Below are 22309 nucleotides of genomic sequence, written 5' to 3' on the forward strand. Positions count from 1 at the left end.
GTTGCATCGTACAGATTGTAAAAACAATATTTGTTGGAATTCGTACATCGGATAGTTAGCACATCGGTTATCGAGGCATTAGCGTGAAAAAACATCCGCAATAGGTATATCGCAATAATGTAACATATGGCCTTTTAGGTACTAACTGAATAATTAAATTACTTACGTTCATTCAGTAATTTCTCAAATCGAACGACAGAGGGGTGCTTTCAACGGTTTGAGGCTCTACTTGTTCAGATTTTAATAAATCTACACACTTGTACTTCGATCAAACTGACAATTAAAATTGGTTTGTCCTACATTATTTTTCTGTCTATGAAAACAATTTGCTCATGAATATTTACCTCCCCACCATGCATCACTCCGCAAACGTCATTATCTGAAACAACAAAATTGCTCATGAGAAATGCGACATGAAATCGACATGCAATTTAAAATACCCAATAATTCAATGGCTCTATTGGTAATACAGGTAAAACCCATCACTCGCCAACACTAAAGAGTCGTATGAAACACGAGGTACAGTGACCTGAAAAATTGCATGGAGAAATTATGAATTCATTGATAAGTTCGCCATGCACTTTTGCAGCTCATTGTACCTAGCCAACGTCACAATTTCTTGCGCTTCGAAAGCGGATCAGTAGCTATATTTCCATCGCTCTTCTATAGTGACGCGACGCGACAGCCAGACTGCGATTCGATCGTAGGTTCAACGATTGTCAATTAGGCAAGGCGGCAGCTCTGTCGATATCGGATGGGATAATGTGAAATCTCACTTAGAGTCATACCAAGCTTAGTTAGCAGCGATATTGATAGCCCCGCCGATGCATACTATTTTAATCATCATGAAATTATGACGTTTACTTGCACTGATGGGACATGAAAGTCGCTGTCGGCTTATCTTGGTACGAGTTTATCATGTTGTTTTTTTTAGTAAATGTGGTCTATCGTTTATGATCGGAGCAAGTTAAGTAACGAAGTGGGTTAAGTATGTAATTGCTTGTTACTTGCTATAATTACTCTTATACGCAACGCCCCAGTGTCGCCGCTTGACTGTTAACTTTATGTGAATAGATATTATGTTGATAAAGTTCCTTGATTTAAAGACAAGGAGAGTGTCCCTTTAAATTTTAAAGGGACACTCTCCTTTCCAGCTACCTTTTTAAAAAAGTAAGGCGTTCTTCGAAGGCGCTTTGTTTCTGCCTAAGTATCTACAAATCGTCTTTGGTAAATTTTCATACCACTGAAGGACTGCATTTCCTACAGTTTCATCCATTCATGGTGCACTAACCATGGACAAAAACATCGTATGTAACCGCGAAAATGCTAAAAATATTTCTTTCTCATTTGTCCTTCAGTCAGGTGTCCTGCCAGCATATTATGCTTCCAATTTTATCACTTATCCACGTGGATAACACATCTGTCACTCTCACACTGACATACTTGCCAAAGCGTGACAGATGTCTTATCCACGTGGATAAGTGATAAAATTGGAAGCATGATACGCTGGCTGGAGTCAGGTCGCGTGATAAACGATATGACGTCAGGCTGTCCTTTTCGCACTTTTTGTAATTGCCAACTTGTGTGCTGCGCCCACAGAACATAGTTTTGACTAAATACAACACTCAAACAAGTCCAAATAAGCAGAATAAACTAGTACGTGAAACCCCTCTGTAATTTTGTCCCAAGAAGTAAAATTGAAGTGTAGTTGTGCCGTTACAAAACAGGGTAGTGGGTTGCGTGATGGCAGTGTCAACATTAGGATCCATTCACCTTTGCACCCGGTGAACCCCGCCCTCTGACCGGTAAGGCCGCGTTCACACACAATCGAACACCTACTGAGACTCTTCAGCCTCTAGAATGTTTTTAGCGTTTTAGTAAAAGTAGGTATGTATGTAAAAGTTATTCGATAAGTAAACGTCACGGAAAATTCATATCATCGTCGTCATTTATTTTATTGATTTAAACTTTATTGCACAATATAACAAATAAAGTACAAATGACTGTACTAAAGACATTCTCTACTAGTCAACCAACAGGCTAAACAGAAGGGTGCAGGCTTTAAAAAAAATAGGTAACTGAAAATTAAACCATCATCATCATCATATCAGCCCTTTATCGCCCACGTCGACCCAACGAGACATATATGGTGACATTTTCATTGTATGGAGAAAGTACGCAGCTCCCCCAAACGGTCATGTACTTACTAAAACCAAAAAATTACGCACAATTTCCGTGACGTTACTTACCCTTTCATTTAAATCCCACAAGAACAGCGTTATAATTTTAACCCTTAATTTGGCAGAGACTCTGGTGACATAAATTTTCCGATTTTACTTAATATATTGAATAACAGGTGTTTTTAAAGCGTCCGAAAAATATTTTAAAAAATCTAGATTTATTAGTTTTGGAAAAAAAATATGTCCGCCACAGCGGACTCTGCCAAATATTGGGATAAATTAATATGTCCGCTGAGGCGGACACTGCCAAACATACGGTCATTTAAAATAAACAAGTATTTCTTAACATATATTTATTTTAAAACTTAACAAATATAATAATTTTGTATGAAAATCAAACTGACACATATTTATAGTCAAATATCATTATTTTAACTTTTTTCCGACTTTTTGGCCAGGTTGCACAGGCCGTGATCACGACAGACTGATGTGACAGTGATGTCCCAGCAAAATGTCGTCGAAGATGTAAACAACACAAAACTACCCGAAATTAATTATATCAATGTTCGGGGCAGACAAACAAATTATAAATTTTGATCTACCCGGTTTTCTTTAATGTTTATTGCCCCTCGCGCGACATGTAACATTCACAATATCCGCGCACTACGTATACCTAAAAGTGCCAAAATTTTAACTGCTTGGTCCAGCACCACACGCTGTTGGATTAAATAAAAAATCTAAGCATAAAAGCAGGCCACCAAAACAAGAAAATCAAAATAATAAACAAAACAATATAATAATTTGTTACAACACGTGTCACCGCAACATTGGCATAGTCCGCCACGGCGGACAAATCGTATTTAGTATATATTTGGCACTGTCCGGTGCGGCGGACAACTTGTTTAGATGATGATTATGAGTATTAGAAATTGAGAAATAAATTGAAAACATAACCACTTGCAACTATTATGTAATATATTTTATTATTTATACAACAGAAATACCCTGTTCTTACAAAAACCAAAAGAAAAACGCATAAATATTTTGCTAAAAACAGTTGACTTCTGATGCGGTGCCATCTTGACGAGTAACTGTCAAACGAGTGTTGACAGTGGTCAAATAGTATTTTTATACAAAGCATGTATCATAAAAGAGTCTCTTTCCATATGTTAAATTAAATAAAATTCTACCTAAAAAGCGAAATATTTTTTTTTATCACCTGTCCGTCCCACCGGACTTTGCCAAATTAAGGGTTAAAAAGGTTGTAAGTTTAATATTACTTTTTTGTATTATTATTATAATTGAGCTTATTCTTCGCCACAGGCTACTTAGGTTAAATATAATTATACAGATTACAGATACATAAGGCCTGTACCGAAAAGTTTTTTTACATACCGTAATTATGATATTAATAAAACTATGATGACCAGCAAAGATATTTTATTTTAGTTATATTATGGATAGTGTCTATTTACAAAAAATATATACATTTTATATTTTTTGAGTTTTGCGGCTGAATAAGCGGATTTTTCTCTTCAAGCCTGCCATTAAGTTTTGCACGGTGGTTTCGGTGACTTTCTTGGCGTGTTTTTTCCACTTCTTTTTAAAATCTGCTTCTGATGTTGCTGGTGAACAGTTCTTACGCAGCTCTGCTTTTACTAATGCCCAATAACGCTCGATGGGCCGTAGTTGGGGGCAGTTCGGGGGGTTCATATCTTTGGCCACACATTGCACGTTATTTGAAGCCAGACACTCTTGTGTGGCTCGGGCATAGTGTGCAGTAGCCAGGTCGGGCCAAAACAACACATCCCCTTCATGTTGCCGTATAAATGGTAAAATAAATCCTTTTATACATTTCTGGACATAAATATCTGCATTTATCGTACCTTTTGTAATAAATGACCCAGTGCGTTTCCCGCAGGAGCATATTGCTTGCCATATTAAATATTTTTCTCCAAACTTCTCCATAAAAATATATTTATTTTGATCGCTGATATTCGCCTTAGATTCGGTTGTAAAGAATTGATCACCTGGCAAAGTCGAAAAATCTTTTTTCACATACGTCTCATCGTCCATGAGCACGCATGCTCCGTTCAAATCGCAAAGCAGCTTGTACAATTTTCTCGATCTTGTAACGGAACTATTGAATTGTGTTATCGACTGTTTTGGGGCTTTTACTTTTTTATAAGACTTTAAATTTTGACGTACTTTCGCTCTCTGGACCATAGAAGTACTAGTTTTTAATTTTTTTGCCACGTCCCGCACCGATAAACTACAATTTTTCTTATAAGCAGTCACTATTTTCTTTTCTAAAATTTTATTTGACGGACCTATGGGGCGTCCACTTCGAGCTTTGTCTTGAATTCTGTATTCATTGAAGTAACGATTAACTATATTTCGCACCGTTGCACGACTTACATTTACCATTTTTCCGACCGCCGCAAAAGATGAACCGGGATTTTCCAGATACGTTCGCAAAACATTTTCTCTCCGAGTTAATTTATCGTCTTGCATTTTGAATAAAAACAATGCCCAGCCTAAATTAACAATGTCAATTGATACATTAAAATGACATAAGCTGAAAACTATAAACAGAAAAAAAAAACTTTTACCAGCCAGTATTTTAGTAATATGCAAACTTTGTAAAAAAACTTTTCGGTACGGGCCTTAAATATGCTTAAACCAAACAACTTTTAGTTATGTATACATGCTTATAAAAGTGTATATAAGTAGTTACATAAATTCAAGCTCAATTTAATTATGTATCTTTTTCAAGCCACAAAAAATTTAACTAGCAATATGACTTAGAACGTTAAAAACAATTTCCATAATGTTATCTGATTGCGGCACGCAGACCGTAGGTGTTAAACAGTATGTAAACTAACGAAAACCATTTACTGTAACCCGTAAATGTCCAGGTGATACTGAGAAACTTTTACTATGGGACCAACACCCAAAACGCGAAATAAAAATTTACTCTCCCATAGGAAATACTTACTATAAAATAAAACTACCTATGAAACTGTCAGAAGATATTTTCGTGATTTCGGGGTTGATCCCATAGTAAAAGTTTCTCAGTATCACCTGGACATTTACGGGTTACAGTAAATGGTTTTCGTTAGTTTACATACTGTATAAAATATCGCCAAAAAACGCTTAAATGGATAAAGTTATTAAAATATGGCTTTCGACAGAAATAAGTACCTAATCCGTTAACTCAATAACGCCGCCTTATGGGATACTAAAATACTTCCCGCCTGATGCTGATCCGAACTTTGAACCTTATTTAAAACACAGTATAGCTCATTTAAGGTCTTGTTTTCAGGTTTTACAGGTGATTGACATATTGAATGTATGCTTTACCGGCAAACAGGCTGAATGGGTCAAAAATTTACGTGTTTTGTTAAATTATACAATTTTATTGATTGATGTTCAAAGAGTTACCTTTAATATTTGGTTGAATAGTCTTTCAGTTTTTTAATTGCCGGTTGTAAAACTATTTTTAGAAAGAAATGTTGAAAAACGTTTAAAAGTTGTGCGATGAACTATTTAATTTCTACTCCTCATACTGAGTTTAGTTCACGAAGTTTCTAAATATTTAGGTATCTGATCTGATCACTCTGATCAGTTCGGTTTTTAAAATCGGTTAAATGCTTTTTTGAGCCTAAACTGTTTCAAATGATGCCTATAGTAAAATAAGCAGACTAATATTAAGTAATGTTACTCCAAAACTTTTTAGCATTTTATGGATATTCGCTTGATCTATATAAATAAATAAGAGTCTAATTGCCTGTTACTTGTCTGATGTTTCCTAGTATTATTTAGGTTATCTCAAAATCAGCCAAAACACCTATCAGAATAAATTAAACAACCAAATTACTAAATACAAAGGAAACACTGAAGGTCAACTTTACAACTAAAAAAGTCTTAAAATACACGCGTAACGAATGCAGCTTAATAACTTTTGCAATGCGAGGTACCAGGCTCACATAAATAGCATGGAGCGTTGCGAAAGACGTTGGGCAACCGCAATCACGGCGCCTCTGACTGACTCCTAACTTGGGTCCATACTTCGTCTTAGAGTGTGCTTGTTTCCTGTACAGTTCATAGAAATTATGAAGACATGCATACTCGTAGAATAATCAGCACGGAAATTACGATAGCTATAATACGAGTATTACGTTATTATGTTTTTGACGAGCATCAAAAAAGAGAAGCAATATATAGATTCCAAGTATATTAGGTACGAGCTATTTCACGACCGAACATTGCTTGGAAGACATATAGAAACTCAAAAATTCACGTTTTCCATGAGATTAGACCTAGTTAGGTATTTTTTCCCCCAAAAATCCCTCAATCCCCCCGATTCGATCGATTCCAGAGTCCCCAAAAGCCAAAAATACCTCCTAAAGTAAGAAACTCAATAAACCCTAAAATAAGAGACTGCCCTGTCCTTTTTCTCTCTCTTGTATGTACATAATAAGCATTGCAATAACCAAGTCATTTCGTAATATCATACTCAATTTGAAATGCAAAAACTTACCGAATTAAGATGCAAAATTACCGTCTCAATAAAGAAATTTTCGGCTCATGAGGAATAACACTTGGTCGTTAAGATAATGTGGGTCTGGTTTCATTAAAACAGGGTTGATAAAGTTGTAAAACCAATGTGGAATGCATTAAATACAGATATTTGAGACTTTTGAGAGTGGTAGAGACAATTTCACTTTCAGAGATTATACTTCTGAAGCTTTATTCGACATGCGAAAACTGATGTTTCGTGTTGATTTTCTGATGTTTGAAACCTGTCATAATTGGACATCAATCCACATTTAGGTAACAACTGTAACAGCCAAACACAACTATTATAAAGTAAAATTTAGTTAATTTATATTTTTGAATAATGCGTCTTGATTATTATATTAGTATCGAGCCAAGATTTGACAGAATCAACATATTAATTGTTGATACTAAAACTGACAGTTTTATAAGATGAATAAAGCCTGCTTATACACATCCAAACTAGCTGAATCTTAAAAATGTCATTTAACGAAAGCCTTCGATATCTATAGCCTCTTGCCGCCCAATGTACATTCAGATGAACATTTGGTTTCAATGGAATTTTAACTTTCATGTAAACAAATAAAGTAGCATTTCATTGTACCTGAAAATTTTCATACAAATGAAACTCAACTGAATTTCAAGTACAACTAGAATCAAATTTCCCTAGCAAAACTGTTGTATTATGGGCGTTACGAGGATAGGTAAATTATGTATAGACTAGCTATACGGTAGATCTATCTGCTACAGGTTTAGTGTTGAAAATGTTGAAATAGACCTCATGCAGACTGCAATTTTGCAAGATATTGCTGAGATGCGAATTAACATATAAATATTACGTTATTTATAGAGCACACGATATTTTCCTCAAACGTTTTGTAGCTCCGGTTGATCCTTTATTTTTGATATGTTAAAAAACTTACCTAACCTGTCTCATGATGCTTCGATTGCTTAGGCAATACAGCAATAAAGTTACAGAAGAAACATGTTTTACAATACAGTCACCGGCAATAATATATGTATTTCTCACAAAAAGACAATTTTATTTCTAGAGCCATAAGAGCTATTACTACTTACTTTACCATAAAATATGGTAGCTACTTGTGTGTGTCTAAACATAAAAGGGCCACTGTAAAACGTGTAATCACAGTGCATAGACTGCCATCTCTCGACACAGGCTTAAAACTTTTGAACCTCTGTTTTGACAATTTGGTCCATATTCTTAGCTTGATATGTGTTAAAATGTCAAATATTAATATTAGCGCCATCTAGCCGAGCGTCCCCCAAAGGTGTATCGCCATCTAGGTCACCGTACCTTTTTCTGCATGGTTTTGAGGTACGTTTCTTTCTTAGACTTTAGCTGTCTATACGGAGTTACGTATGTCTTTGCTAATACGAAGAAGGAATTTATAACTCGGGTCGATTTAAAACTCTTAATTACCGCTGGGGATTCCTACGTTAAAACGTCGGGAGGAAGGAGTCAGAAATTTGTATCTGGTTAATCTGGTAACCCTACGCAAGTATGCAAGGATGCAAGATATTTTCGATGCTAGCGTGCCTGCACATTGTTCTGCGTAATGAACACGAAGGAAGCAACGCGTGGCAATGCGGTGGCCGTGGCCAATTCCGCTGCTTCCGCCTCGGAGATGCGGAGGTTTTGGAGCCCGTACAAAATACTTGCTATAATTGTTTCACGAGATGGCGGAACGACCTTGACGCATTTTGTAAGAACTGGCAAAAGCACGCGCCTAAGCGCGATGAGTTAGGTGAGTGATCTATTTTGTTTAATGTCAAAAAGCGCAAAATATGGTTGAATTTATGGTTGCGTGCGCGAAACAGTGGGACCCAAAATCGGGCGGGTGTTTATTATGTACTTGGTGTATTTTTTTGGATTGGTGGATGGCTAATCCACCGCTTATGTAGAATCTTAATTTATGGTACCTACTACCTACCTTATAAGATAAGGGCCAATCTTTACTATACTATAATATACTAAAAAGATAGGTAAAGACAAAATATATGTGTTTAAATATCTCTTCAGCTATAACAACCGAAAGTAACGTCAAAACCAATTTTAACAAATTTAAAATCTCAGTTCACAAATGCCTGAGGGATATTTGTGCTATTAAGTCACACGTTGTACAGTCAAGTGCAAAAACATGTATCGAAAAATATGTCTCATAAATTTGGTACGCTCTTATTATTACACCGGACTAAGATGCTATGGGAGATATTTTTGAGTAAGATGTACACCCATATTTTTACACTTGACTGTATGACACTATTTCTATCGTTTCCGGTCTTCCGGATAAGATAAATAGGGTTTGGAAGCCATACAAGCCATTCGAAAAGATTACAGCGCTCGCTGCAGCCAGACATTGTGCACCTTATGCCATTGTAATAAATACATACTATACAATTTACATTATAAACCTACTCCTAGTATTTCTAGTCTGGTGACGAGATTATACTAGCCTCGAAACTAAGTGGTGAGTCAGTCAGACATTATTCCATCTTTCGAACTTGAACGTCAATTTTTCTGTGGACTCTATTATTATAGTAAAATAAAAGTGACAGCTACTAGTAAGTAGCAGTGGCGGCTAGTGAAAATTTCTGCTAGGCAACACCAAAGCAAAAAGAAACCTACCTTAACATTAGGTACTTTACTAGTAATCAATTTTAGGCAAGCCGGTGGGAATCGGCTTGTATGGACCAGCCGCTGCTGGTAAAGTAGTACAGTTACAGACGTGGTTAGGGACAGTTCTACATAATCATAACATACAAGTGTAGGTCTATGGGAGCATTCTCATTCTAGGTAGGTTTATTGACCAGTTAGGAAAGGGTAGGGAGGACTTCAAAATACGACTTTTTCGTAACATTCTCAGATTTTCGTCTCCTAGTCAATAGCATCTAAGGAAAGTAGCTCTTGAAAATATGTCGCAATAAACGCCTCCAATAATTTATTTATTTATTTAAACTTTATTGCACAATATATACAAAAATGTACAAATGGCGGACTTAATGCCAAAAGGCATTCTCTACCAGTCAACCATAGGGCCAAACAGAGAATAATCATCTTCATCTTTACAAAAATATTTAATACACAGGTTTTGAATGACTACGTGAAACCTTAGCATGTATATGTACACTATGTAGTATATTCGATGTGATTTCCATTATATTTAATATCCATAAAATTAACTGACCAAACCTAAGTACTCGTACGTCTTGCCTACGTCTAAAAACTTTCTTAATAAGTCAAAACTGTGCGCTAACTTCGTAAAAATATCTTCAAAGAATGCTCTTGTCCATCTAAAGCTAATTGTGATTGTCCCATCATTTCACCGAATAAATACATGTGAGCTACCGCGAATCGAGCGTGACGCACGAACGCGCGATTTACGTTTTTTACTAAAATACTTTTGCTTTGCAATCACAGTGACATTAATGAATTGTTGTGACTGTTGTACTTTCATCGCGTTACGTGAAGATATCATAACCAGAGATAATCTTTCTGATAGTAGGAATTGAAAGCCCTGCGAAGCCTGCCAATGTACAGTGACCCTGATGTTCTGCATGCTTACAATCTAAGTACATTATTTTGGACATACATACCTCATCAAGCCATTCAGCAAAAATACCTACACAAATTTTTACTTTTTCATTATTAGGTAAGGTAGGTGTGAATTAAACATTAATTTTGCCAGGAAAGGAGGGGGGCGATTTATGCGATGAAAGTTCATCTGAAGGACTAAAGATTGGTGCGCTCAGTCTCAACCGATTTTGACTAGAGCCTTAGAAGTCGTTATTTATTCCATACATGTTACGTCACTCTATCCAACTCCTTACTTTACATATAAGTGTTTGTTAATCCAGGTAGAGCAATCATCAAAATGTCTAAGGTAAAAACAGCTGCAACCCGAATTTAAAGTAGCAGCAAAACATCTAATTTCAATTCACTTTGCAATAGCGCTACTACAATACAAAAGCCTACAATTTTACATAATTGCCCAATTCGTTTCATTCTAATCCGTCAAATCCTACGGTAAAGTAAATCTACGTAAAACCATCACGTTTAAGTGTTACGTAAAGTGCTATAACTTCTGATGCATATTCATCACTCATTTACTCATCACCATTTCGTGAAATACCATTCCAAATCTTATCTCTTATGCAAGAAACTTGCAGATTTATCTCTTTTTATAAATTATGCAGATTTTAGAGAATGATCAAAGTCTGGTCGAAGAACTTGGGATGTGTGGTCTAAAATGTTGATTTCATAAAATAAATACATATATATATATCAAACAAGAACAAGTATGTATGAATCGTTATCTTCCGGAACGTTAGTTACGTCACCTATTGTTACATAACTATATAATTCTGCTTAAAATTAAACTCATGCCATAAGTTTCTTTAAAACATTAACAATTAATATACCGATGCAAAAGAAGCCAAAAACAAACGCTTGCTTTCATTAAAGTGTAAACCGAAATTGGTAGATTACTTACATACAGTGGGCCAAATTGTTGTAAAACACAAGATAAACGGTAGTTTTCAGTTTAATGATACCTAAAACTTAAAATGAGATCTGACCAGAACGTTGGTAGGGTTAAGGAAAAGAGGGAAGGCCTTTGCTCAACCTTTGGAAAACAAGCAGGCTAAAAAAATAACGGAACGTCACAATGCATTAATTTTGCGATAATTGCAATTGATGTCCATATTAGTCTACTCTTATAAAGCACTATTTTCCTTAATAAAATAACCTACAAGCGCTATAAATAATTAAGTGAAGATTGATAGATTGCGTAACAGATTACTAGAATAACCCCTAATCAATCGATTACTCGTCTCAAGCATTTACTATAAAAAATCGTTATACGATTCCAACGCGCTCGAGTAGCGTGCATGCAGAGAAATCAGATATGCATATTTATAGCTACTGGCTTTCTTTCATTAGTATCTGAGACGAACAATATATGATCCACACACGAATTTGCGATGTACACAAAATTGTTTATGGCAAATTTTGATTAATTGCGCTCGACGTCACGAGGACCGCTGTTGTAAATTATTGTATATTTATTTATATTTTATTAATGCGGATTATATCACGCACTGTATGTTATTTATATAATTATATTAATTATGTGTATAGCAGATATATATATTAGTTATCCTAACGTATCTCCTTAATGGTAATCATATCATCAGAGAGCTAGCATACCTGATTACTAGGGTTTCTGCTCGAGAGTCTCGAACTCGAGACTTCTCGAGACTTTCGGCTTCATTCGAGACGAGAAAAAAATGACAGGTACTCGAGACGTCTCGAAGCCCGAATGTAAAGTACGACCTGAAGTGAAATGCAACTTTTTACCTTCTGCCCGGTCTCATCGCGAGGCGGTGGGGACGGTGTCGAACGGCGGTCATAAATTATAACGAGATAAAGCGATCTAACCTCTCATTCTAACGTAAGCTGGCAGCGACTTTGGCTAGTTTTGACAGCCTCATGTTATTTAAAAGCAATTCGTCATTACAAAAAAGTCAGCGCGTTTATGTATCTTGGGTCATTGATAACCTGCGAAGAGTGCTATGGCTAACTTCGACAAGATTTGGAAGAACAGAGGAATCCGACGTCAAAATAAAGTGCGATTATTTCAATAATCTCGATATTTATGTATGGTGCCGAAACTTGGACCCTGAAAAGTTTTGATGTGGCTAAGATTGACGCTATTGAGATGTGGTGCTGGCGAAGACTGCTACGAGTATAACTTGAAAAGCTAGAAGAACTAACAAACATCTCTATTTTGCAAGAACTGAATATCACCACACGGCTCTCCAAAATATGCCAATAGCGACCCTCAGATTTTTCGGACACATTATGAGAGCACCAATGCATAATATGGCGAATTAATGGTAAACATTCTTGGGGTGGGGCTCGTAAGAGATGGTCTGACTGTGTGAAGAAATCGTGTGGCGACAGCGTATACTGTGCAGTCCACATGGCTTATGACCGCGTTCAATGGAGACACGCTACTTGTGGTCGCGAACCTCGGCAATGAGGAAACGAGGAAGAAGAAGAAGTTATTTTAAACGTTTAATTTCAATGACATTATGATTTAATACATGACATTTTAATTTACTTAACCCGTGCACAGGCGGGGAAGTTAAAGGATTAGGTATTATTTTCAAGACTATAATTGTAGTTTTCTTGTAAAAATTTGATTTATGTTTATTTCAAATAAGATTTTTATTGCTCTTACGCATTTTTTATAATAGTGTGGTGCAATAAAAACTACTAATCATATTGTTGTTTATTGTTTTATCAAAATTTTACCATTATAAAAAAAGACTCGAGACTCGAGAAGACTCGAGACTTTGGGCTCGAGATTTCTCGAAACTCGAGACTTCTAATAGGTCGAGAAATCAGAAACCCTACTGATTACGGTACGGCGGGGAGTACCGATTTAAAAAAAAATGGCCTTCTTACGCAGATTGACTGAGTCCTATGGTAAGCTCAAGAAGGCTTGTATCACAGATGTCATATATACCATAGATCAAGCAAACGTATCTACTTAGCGTGTCAAATGAACTCAGTGAAATCCACTGAGTTGTCCGTCTTTACTCGCAGCTTGCAGCTTTCGGGCGTCAATTTTTGTAAGTTGAAGTCAACCAAAACATAAAAAATGCCTCGTTACGTGATATTCAATTGCAACAACACAAAAATTATGAACAATCAAGAGCCTGAGACATATTTAAAATTACAGGCAAGAATCAACTTCAGTACAACATTTGACACGCTCGGCCCCTATACAAATATATGAATTTGTTTCTTCTATCTAATTTAAGTTCTGTGGCTTGTATTATAGGTACTTAGACAACGATATATTTTAAAATATACAAATACTTATTACTAATAAAACATCCATGACAGGAACAAAAATATCTGTGCTCATCACACAAATAAATGCCATTCAAACTAACAGGAATTAGATCTATATACGATATGGATTAGATACATATAGATATGGTTCGAATACACCCACCATTCATTAATGATGAGTAGAATATTTGTACAAGCCATTGAACGAAACAATAACTCGTCTCCCAATATTTAACCCCAGTAGACTCAAACCATGTCTCATTATAGCATGAAACTGTCAATACATGTATTATGTGACATCACCTAGTCCACCTGACAACGTAAGCAAGTATGATTACTGCAATTTGTGTAATGGGGCTTGTAAGGCCAAGTCTACACTACATTGCTTGATTCACGGCAATAGGCGTGACATTTTTTTTTGCATTTAACTACCATCTCAGAAAGTAGAAAACGGGGTGAGATGACAAGTCTTTCTATGTCTTCCATTTTACAACCCACCACTGACCGTCACAAGGGTACTTCATACATAGCTACAGCCTCATACATACCTGGGAGTCGATAACTAATATTTCGTCTGGCCCACGGTTTATAAAATGTATTGCACCTGTAATTCCTACAGAAATTCTGATGAAAATGTTCTTATGAAAGCCACATACATATAAGCCAATTCTAAAAAATAATAACTCAAATATATTGGCTGTTAGTTTTACTGTTAAGATATTTAACGGGTATTGATGAGTCACACTACGAGTAGAGAATACGTATCTACGTGTAGGTTGCGCCCACATTTATTACGTCTAACGATTAACTTTAAAAACAGTATTAATTATATTTAAAATTGATGAATGATGACACGGCCTTACCAAAAACGACCAGATTATGTTGACCACTCAAAATTTTAATATATCATACAAATAATCCATACTCGTACTTATATCTAAAAGTACATACTTGACATAACCATTTCTAACTCTAGACCAGTAAGCAAGTTTTAACTTTTGAGGTCATAATTAACAACTTTTATTATTGGGCTAATGCTGCAATCGCGAAACAATATTTGGCTGACGACGATTTCTACAAAAATATATTCTAGTCTGTGTGTACACAGCCTAAGAAAATGTATCACTAGACGTGGCTACAAATAAGTTAGAGAAAATGTCATTACACTGATATGATTGCTGTGCAGCAGTTTAGTTTTCTCTTTCACCGCGCCTTCTCGTGACGCTCATGTCTTAGTCTTGACAGTATTTACAATACAGTAAAACAGCGTATACAGGGTGTAACAAAAATGGTGGTGATCCGTTTAAGGGCGTATTCAGTATCGTATTCTCATCAGGAAAAAGTAGGATAAAAATTTTTTTTCGCAAAAAATTTTTTTATCTTTGTATGGAGATTCGACCAATTCGCGCGGCCCGGCTCATACAAAAGTGAAAATTTTTTAGCGAAAAAAAATTTTCCTCTACTTTTTCCTGATAAGAATACGATACTGAGTACGCCCCTAAACGGATCACCACCATTTTTGTTACACTCTGTAGATCTTGGTGTAGCACGTACGCACTTGGGTTTAACTTTGACTAACGAATAGTCAACAAATTATTCATTTTTAACTGTGTTTTTCGTGTGTACATTTGCATGTTTCATTGACATTCTGTAAAGATACTTGTTTACCTATTTCTTTATCAAGACAATACATTGCGAAAATGTATTCATAATACAGGTGTTATTGACATTATTGTTAACCCAGGGTGCCGGTGTCTGTCAAGTAGCTGACTTATTACTACAAACTTTATACGTAATATGTATTAATAAATAAATTATCTCTTATAAGCCTTCACGGATCCGTATCCTGCCTTTAATGTCGTGTGAAAGAAAATTTCAACGTATGTTTAATTGAGATTGTTGTTATTTATTATTCTTTAACACAATCATAGTTTGTTAAATAGGTACAGCGCTAAAAGAGTAATTTAAAACGTACATAATTATATCCTATGTGTATTTAACATGACAACGAATTTTGTTCAGACTTTAGGATATAACAATGTATATGGTCGGTTATCCAATTACACATAATCTTGTGAGTAATTATACTTATACCTACGTTGTACAGGGTATTTATTGCCAGAACTACCCACTTCTTGCGATCATAGACAAGATACAACTAAAATAAGTAGCGAAGCTATGTTATTAAGATAAAGATCCTTCCTCCGTCCTTCACAGTAATAACCATATGGTCAGACATATCGCAGAAGGAATACCCTGCTAATAAAAACATTAATACAAGCCTTACTTTACTTCCTTGTAAATACATCAGGATGTTAATAAAGTCATGTTCAACAAATCGCAGACTGAATATTTAGAACATACTAAGCAACATTGACTAATGAAACGAGCCCCGAAATCGCGAAATATTTACTACGAACCAGCGCAGTTTTTTCACGATTTGGTGGCTGGCCTTAGTAAAAGGTGCTCAGTGTGGACAGTGTGACCTATTTATTATATTCACCCCGTAAAGTATTGCAGTTGACTAATATATACCTACATCGTGTACTAATCCATAAAAGGCTAATGTAATATACCTAGATACTGTAGACCGACAGAGCGACTCTACAGTTGTAAGTCTGAGAAGATCTAAAGTGGGCCAGACACAATTTCCCAAAATTGACCCGGTCAATCTATATTTATCAGTCAGTATGACCTATACCAGTAAACCAACTTCAACAGGACTAAACTATTCAGGACCTTTCTGCATCTACCAATTGAATCTTTCGGAAACTCCTAGACAATCAACAATCACAGCTTATTAAGATACAATAGCACCTAAAAACTAATCGGACATCTTTTTATAGATCTTTATTTAAAGGTCTTTATCTACAGGTCGCCAATAGTCTCACCGTTCTCATTCTAAATAAAACCTTTCCTAATTGGAATATAATTGATAGTCGTTTGGCAGATTCATTGTCATATGACAGTTGGATGGCAGAGAGCGTTTACGGACAAAAAGTGGCCGTTCCCAGACGGTGGCATTGTGTAAACAGTATCAAGGCAGCCGTACTTATTCTGATAACAATAACTGCAACATAACTTTTACGGTTTGTGAAAATTGTATGAAAGTAGTTTAACTTACGCTTCAGTTTAAATACGACAAATCCCAAGTGAGTACATAAATGTATCGAGTTGAGAGATACTACGAAAAATCACGTAAAAACATTAAGTTTTCGTCTAGGCTAGGCCCTCATAATTCTCAGTTGTTAAGGTTTATTACATAGTCGTTTAATAACTGCATAATGCATAAACTTATGGAAACATTACTGTATTTTCTAAGCGAAATACTAGTATAAATACTGTATGCGGACAAAAAGTCCAGCTAGATAAACGTCCCTAATGAATTAAAGAAAAGCATTATTCGTTGGTCACTAACTGTTTACAGACACTACCGGATAAATCTGCTAAAACGCTCCTTAAAAGGCAAATACACACACATTTTCTCGCAAAAAAAACGTTGCTTTAAGAGCATAAGACTGCCTTCTTGGGTCCCAAATCGCTAGCAGCTGTCACGTTTATGCCAACAGCTTTTTTTAGAAAAGCTATTTTCCACTTTTAAAGTTCGTAATAGTCTCATAATTATGCTAGGTATTGCATTATCTCACAAATTGCGCCTAACCTTCGAATTATCGCAGTTAAAATGACAAGCTTGTTAACAATCGCTTACACTGTGTCTTTTTCTATTGTCGTGTGTTGTATGAATTACTAACACGTCAAAGAATAACATTGTGCTGTCTAAGCGATGGAAATTAGGTTTCCTTGAAAACAAATTATAGTTACTTATTTGTCTATACTGCTTGTTATTTATATTAAAATATTGTACATTATGTAATATTTATGTATAATATGTGTGGATGCGGATGGCAATGGACCGACAAGCATGGAGGAATGGAGTGGAGGCCTATGTCTGAAGACGAGCGTTTTAAAGGCTGCTCTATAGAATAGATTAGTATAGATCAATAGATAATATTATGTAATATATATACGTACAATCAGAATAATAGAAATATTTTTTAAATGTGACAGGATTAAATGTGTTAAAATACCATTTGCGAGTGTGTTTTTTATACTGTATTATTTCAGGCGTAAACCTAAACGTATAATATTATACCAATTAAATTAGAATATCAGTTTTGTCTAGACAGACCGTACTCGTCGATTAAGCTAGAACCTAAGATCGCTGAAAAGAAAGCAACCAAAACACGTTTTATTTCATTAGTATTACTGTTTCAAAAGTACTAGACTTACAATGAGGTATTTTTCAAACGGATTTTACTGTATTTTCAGATAACGGCTACCTGTTTACATCGCAAGTGCACGTGGGCGAACACCGTAAAAATTAGCTCCTATAATCAACCTTACAGCAAAGAGAGTAAAGTCTACCGATGGGTACTAGTGTTGGTAGTACACAGTCCTCATTGTAACCGGTTCACATCCTGACCTACTGAACTGATGCCTTGCTTCCATGATTCATCCTTAGGAGTACACCGTTAATTACTTTTTTAGTGTGTAAGACTGTTGCAAGTTGGCCTTTTTTTTTGGAGGGGAATACGATTTTATGTTCACCACAAGTTTTGCATAGGAGCGAGCTCGAGTAGGAAAATTTGAATCGACAGTTTATCTTGATTTTCTATAATTCTTTAAATCTGTAACACGTTTGAAGCACTCGAATATTACGTGGAATATGTTGATATCTTATCTTATACCTTTAAACGAGCAATTCTTGTATATTTATTTATTTATATACCGACGATCTCAGAAACCGCTCTAACGATTTCGCTGAAATTTGTTATGTGGGGGTTTTCGGGGGCGAATAATCAATCTAGCTTAGCCTTAGATCCCGGAAAACGCGAAATTTTGAGTTTTCGTGCGTTTTTCTTTCGCGTTAGTAAACGCAAAATATGGTCGTTCATTTCGCCAACCGCGCATCGGCTGAGCGTAGCTCAATCGTAAGAGGTCGGTCTAATGTTCGTAGGCACATCGCGGGTGTCAGGGTTTCGATTCTCGGCCAGAAATAAAGTTTTGGTTTTTTTCTGTATTTATAAGATTTTTTTTTATCTAAAGACGTGATATAATAAAATAGAACCGAGCGAAGTTCGGTCGCCCAGATATTGTATATAATTGTTCGATTTGCTAAACGGTATATCAAATGTATTGCTTGTGTAAACGTGGTGGCAAACAAATAATTAGTATATAGTTATAATAGAGCAAATAAGTATTATATATATGTACTAAGTATGTTTTTAGAAAAATATCCGACCTTTTAGAAAAATCTTGTACAAAGTTGAAATTGAGTTTCCAATATTTTAAATAATTTTGTTGCAATTATTCAAATGCTATTTGTATTTCAACATTTTCATAATATTTATAACCTTGCACACTTACTTGCACACAACTAAAATGCTAACAGAGTTTCCTAAAGTATGAAAAAGGTAATCATTATTAATATACCTGACTGAAATGATAAAGTACTTGGTTACGAAGCCTAAATTTATTTACGAACGGAAATTCCACACGTTATTTGTTTTTGTTGGCATGACTGACAGCTTCTGTTTGTTTAGTTACAAAATTGCATCGAGTTGCCTTCCTCGCCGCAATGAAAACAACAAAAAACTCATCAGATTCAGCAACATAACAACGTACTTTTTCGATAATTACTGTTTCCGCTTAAATGTAACCACTAGAAAAAGCGTAAAAAATGTGCAAAAAATGGTCCATCACGAAATAATAATAAATATTTAGAAAAAAATATGTTTTTGCAATGATTTGCCTTCACGGGGTACGGACTCGGCAGAGTTTTTGCGTCACCCCTCGATTGATTGCCCATCGTTGATTTCTTGTAGTCAGTGGACTTGCAAGAGGCAAGTGCGACTCGAATTTAATTAATTATTAGGCAAAACGGAAATTGAGGTAATGGGCCAAAAAAACTGCGTTTACTCAAGGTGCAATTGCCTAGAACCTAATAATACTCTACTTAACATAATGTTTTTTTGGAAGTATTAATTACTTATTTTATAACATAACATACGTACGTAGGTATATCTTTTATGCTATAACTTCTGTAGTAGGAAACTGGAGTATTTAGTTAAAAATAAAACTATGGAAACGGATAATATCGCGCGTATAATGAATTTACAATTCATTCATATACGCGATATTATCCGTAGTTTTATTTCATGAGTAACTAATCGCGGTAACCAAAGACAATAAGTAAGTAAGTAAAGTAAATATTCTTTATTGCACCACAAAGATAACAGATTACAAATAGCAGACATTAAACATAGGTAGCAACAGGCGGTCTTATCGCTGTAAGCGATCTCTACCAGACAACCTTAGGGTAGCAGGAAATAAAGAATAGACATTTTGAAAATGGTAGTATTGGTAGTGCAAGAAATAATTAAAGGAATAGGAAAATTACACATACACTAAGTTAAATAATTATATACACCAATATTAAAAATAAAATATAAAAATAAATAAATAAAAATAAAATATCATGTACACAAACATACACATATAAGTATATTACAATATTATTTAGTTAAACTTTATGAATTTCACTTCCTACAATTTCAACCCTATTTTTTAGCGCCTGTTAGGATCGTTACATTTAAAGGTGGAAAAATTAAAAACTGCAAAAAAAGTTACCATGGTTGAGTTCATATAAATTACGTAGCCGATATTTATTCAGTATCTTCACGACTAGGTATTTAGTACAAATACAAAGACTACCAAGTTACGCTCGATTTGCGTCGCTGCTCTGCCTTTTGCAACGACGGTCCTACCACCTTTGTTAGTATAATAATGATTACCTTTTTCATACTTTAGGAAACTCTGTTAGCATTTTAGTTGTGTGCAATTAAGTGTATACAAGGTTATAAATATTATAAAAATGTTGAAATACTTACAAATAAAATTTGAATAATTGCTACACGTTACAGAATGAAGATCATAAAAACATTTTGTTGAACGTCTTTGGTGTGCCAATCATATTTAATTTTCTACCGTTTAACTTGTCTATATTTTAGTTTAAACGTTTTACGTATACTGGTAATGGAAAACCACTAACGATTGTAATTTTACTAGTATACCTTTAACCTTTCCAAGTGATTTTCCCATTAAGCTACCGTACTGTCTCATATGAATAATGTATTTAACTTATTATTTATTTTATTCAGTTTTTTGAATGACGATTTCTACAAGAAGTAATCACCATGGCCATCCTCTTTAAACTAGTTTTCGCTTCACCGTAATTCACGTACGAGACGAGTTCCGTCCGAAATACCAAAAAACCCCAATTTAAAACCGCTATTTCCAAAAAAGGGCATTGGTAATCTGGCCCCGTAGGCAAATGACCTTTGTGCGAAGCAAAACTCCGAAATATAGTCTGGCTCTGTCACGCCAATACACAAGAGCGATAGAGATAGAGCTACGAAAGAGATATTATCGTGAGCGTTCGTACACTCGGCTACGCACACTGGTCCCAAGGATTGCCATATATGACCAATATGATCTTCTATCGCTTTAGGATATAAATCGTGTCATCCACTATGACGCGTACCTCGAGTCATATTTTCATGACATTACAGTTTACATTTGACAAATTTGCACGCCATCATAAATGACACAATCTCTCAAGAAAGAGGTCTATTATACTCGCTTGAATGATCACGCGCATATGAGTCACGCCTTCCGTAGACAAGTATGAGACCTCGATATTGACATAGTTTTTGATAATGAGGAGATGGGACAGAACAGAACGACATTGGTTGATCAATAGACTACTGTTTTATCATGCTAAGCATATTGTCGGGCTCGATCAGTCGATCACTGTCAAGTGGTTTTTATTTGGACTTGGTGCCACGTGAGCTGCACACCCTTTTTGCTCAGTAAATTTACTTTGCTCAGAATACGTGGTGTACAGTCAACTGCAGAGAAAAGGAGACCCCCTGCCATACAAATTTGTATGTAATGGGGTCTACTTTTCTCTGCAGCTGACTGTAGGTACAATGTGCTTATTCTACCTTAAAAACTAAGGGGGAACCCACTGTCAAGTGTCTCAATACATGTCTTAAGAGGCCCACTTGCTATCAGTTTGTCGGACGGCATTTGTCGTTATTGCCCGGCGCACTAAGTCCCCTTTAAGTTTACTGCGGTACTGGGTTGAAAGACCTTATACGATGTATGGTCAATTATAATTTACAAGTTTAATCGCCGCAGCGAAGATGTTAAAGGCATGAGTAGGTATCCAATGAAGTAAATCCCGGCCACCATTTGTGTATGTAGCCAATGTGCTTATTTCTTTAATAATGCGTCATTACCGTTCTACATCTGGTTAGACGTAAATACATTGCATGTGCAAAACATATGATTTAACGTATAAACTCTGTCAAACAAGTCTGTCAGTAAATAAGAACAAAGAAAGCTATAGGTATCCTTTTCTCTAGCACCCTAAAGAAAAGGATGCATATAGTTTTCTTTGTTCTTATTTACTGACAGACTTGTTTGACAGAGTATATTTTGTATATGTATGAACAGCACGTGCATTACACATGCTGAAAACTCTTATACCTATAGGTATAAGAGTTTATTGTATACAATGTGTTTAGAATTTCTGCACACGAGAAATATTCTAATATAAGGA

The 22309-nt window shown here is 35.5% G+C and overlaps 1 protein-coding gene across 1 annotated transcript in view; it reads right to left on the reverse strand.

The window, feature by feature from the left end:
* Positions 1-22309, reverse strand: part of LOC125233833 (mucin-5AC) — a 99271-nt gene that overhangs the window by 54265 nt on the left and 22697 nt on the right. Inside the window, exon 2 of the mRNA XM_048139967.1 lies at positions 345-379. Coding sequence (XP_047995924.1) covers positions 345-355 — 11 coding nt within the window. The 5' untranslated portion in view covers positions 356-379. The remainder of the gene's footprint in view (positions 1-344; positions 380-22309) is intronic.

Source organism: Leguminivora glycinivorella, chromosome 15 (genome assembly GCF_023078275.1).
Source record: "Leguminivora glycinivorella isolate SPB_JAAS2020 chromosome 15, LegGlyc_1.1, whole genome shotgun sequence".
Classification (NCBI taxonomy): domain Eukaryota; kingdom Metazoa; phylum Arthropoda; class Insecta; order Lepidoptera; family Tortricidae; genus Leguminivora; species Leguminivora glycinivorella.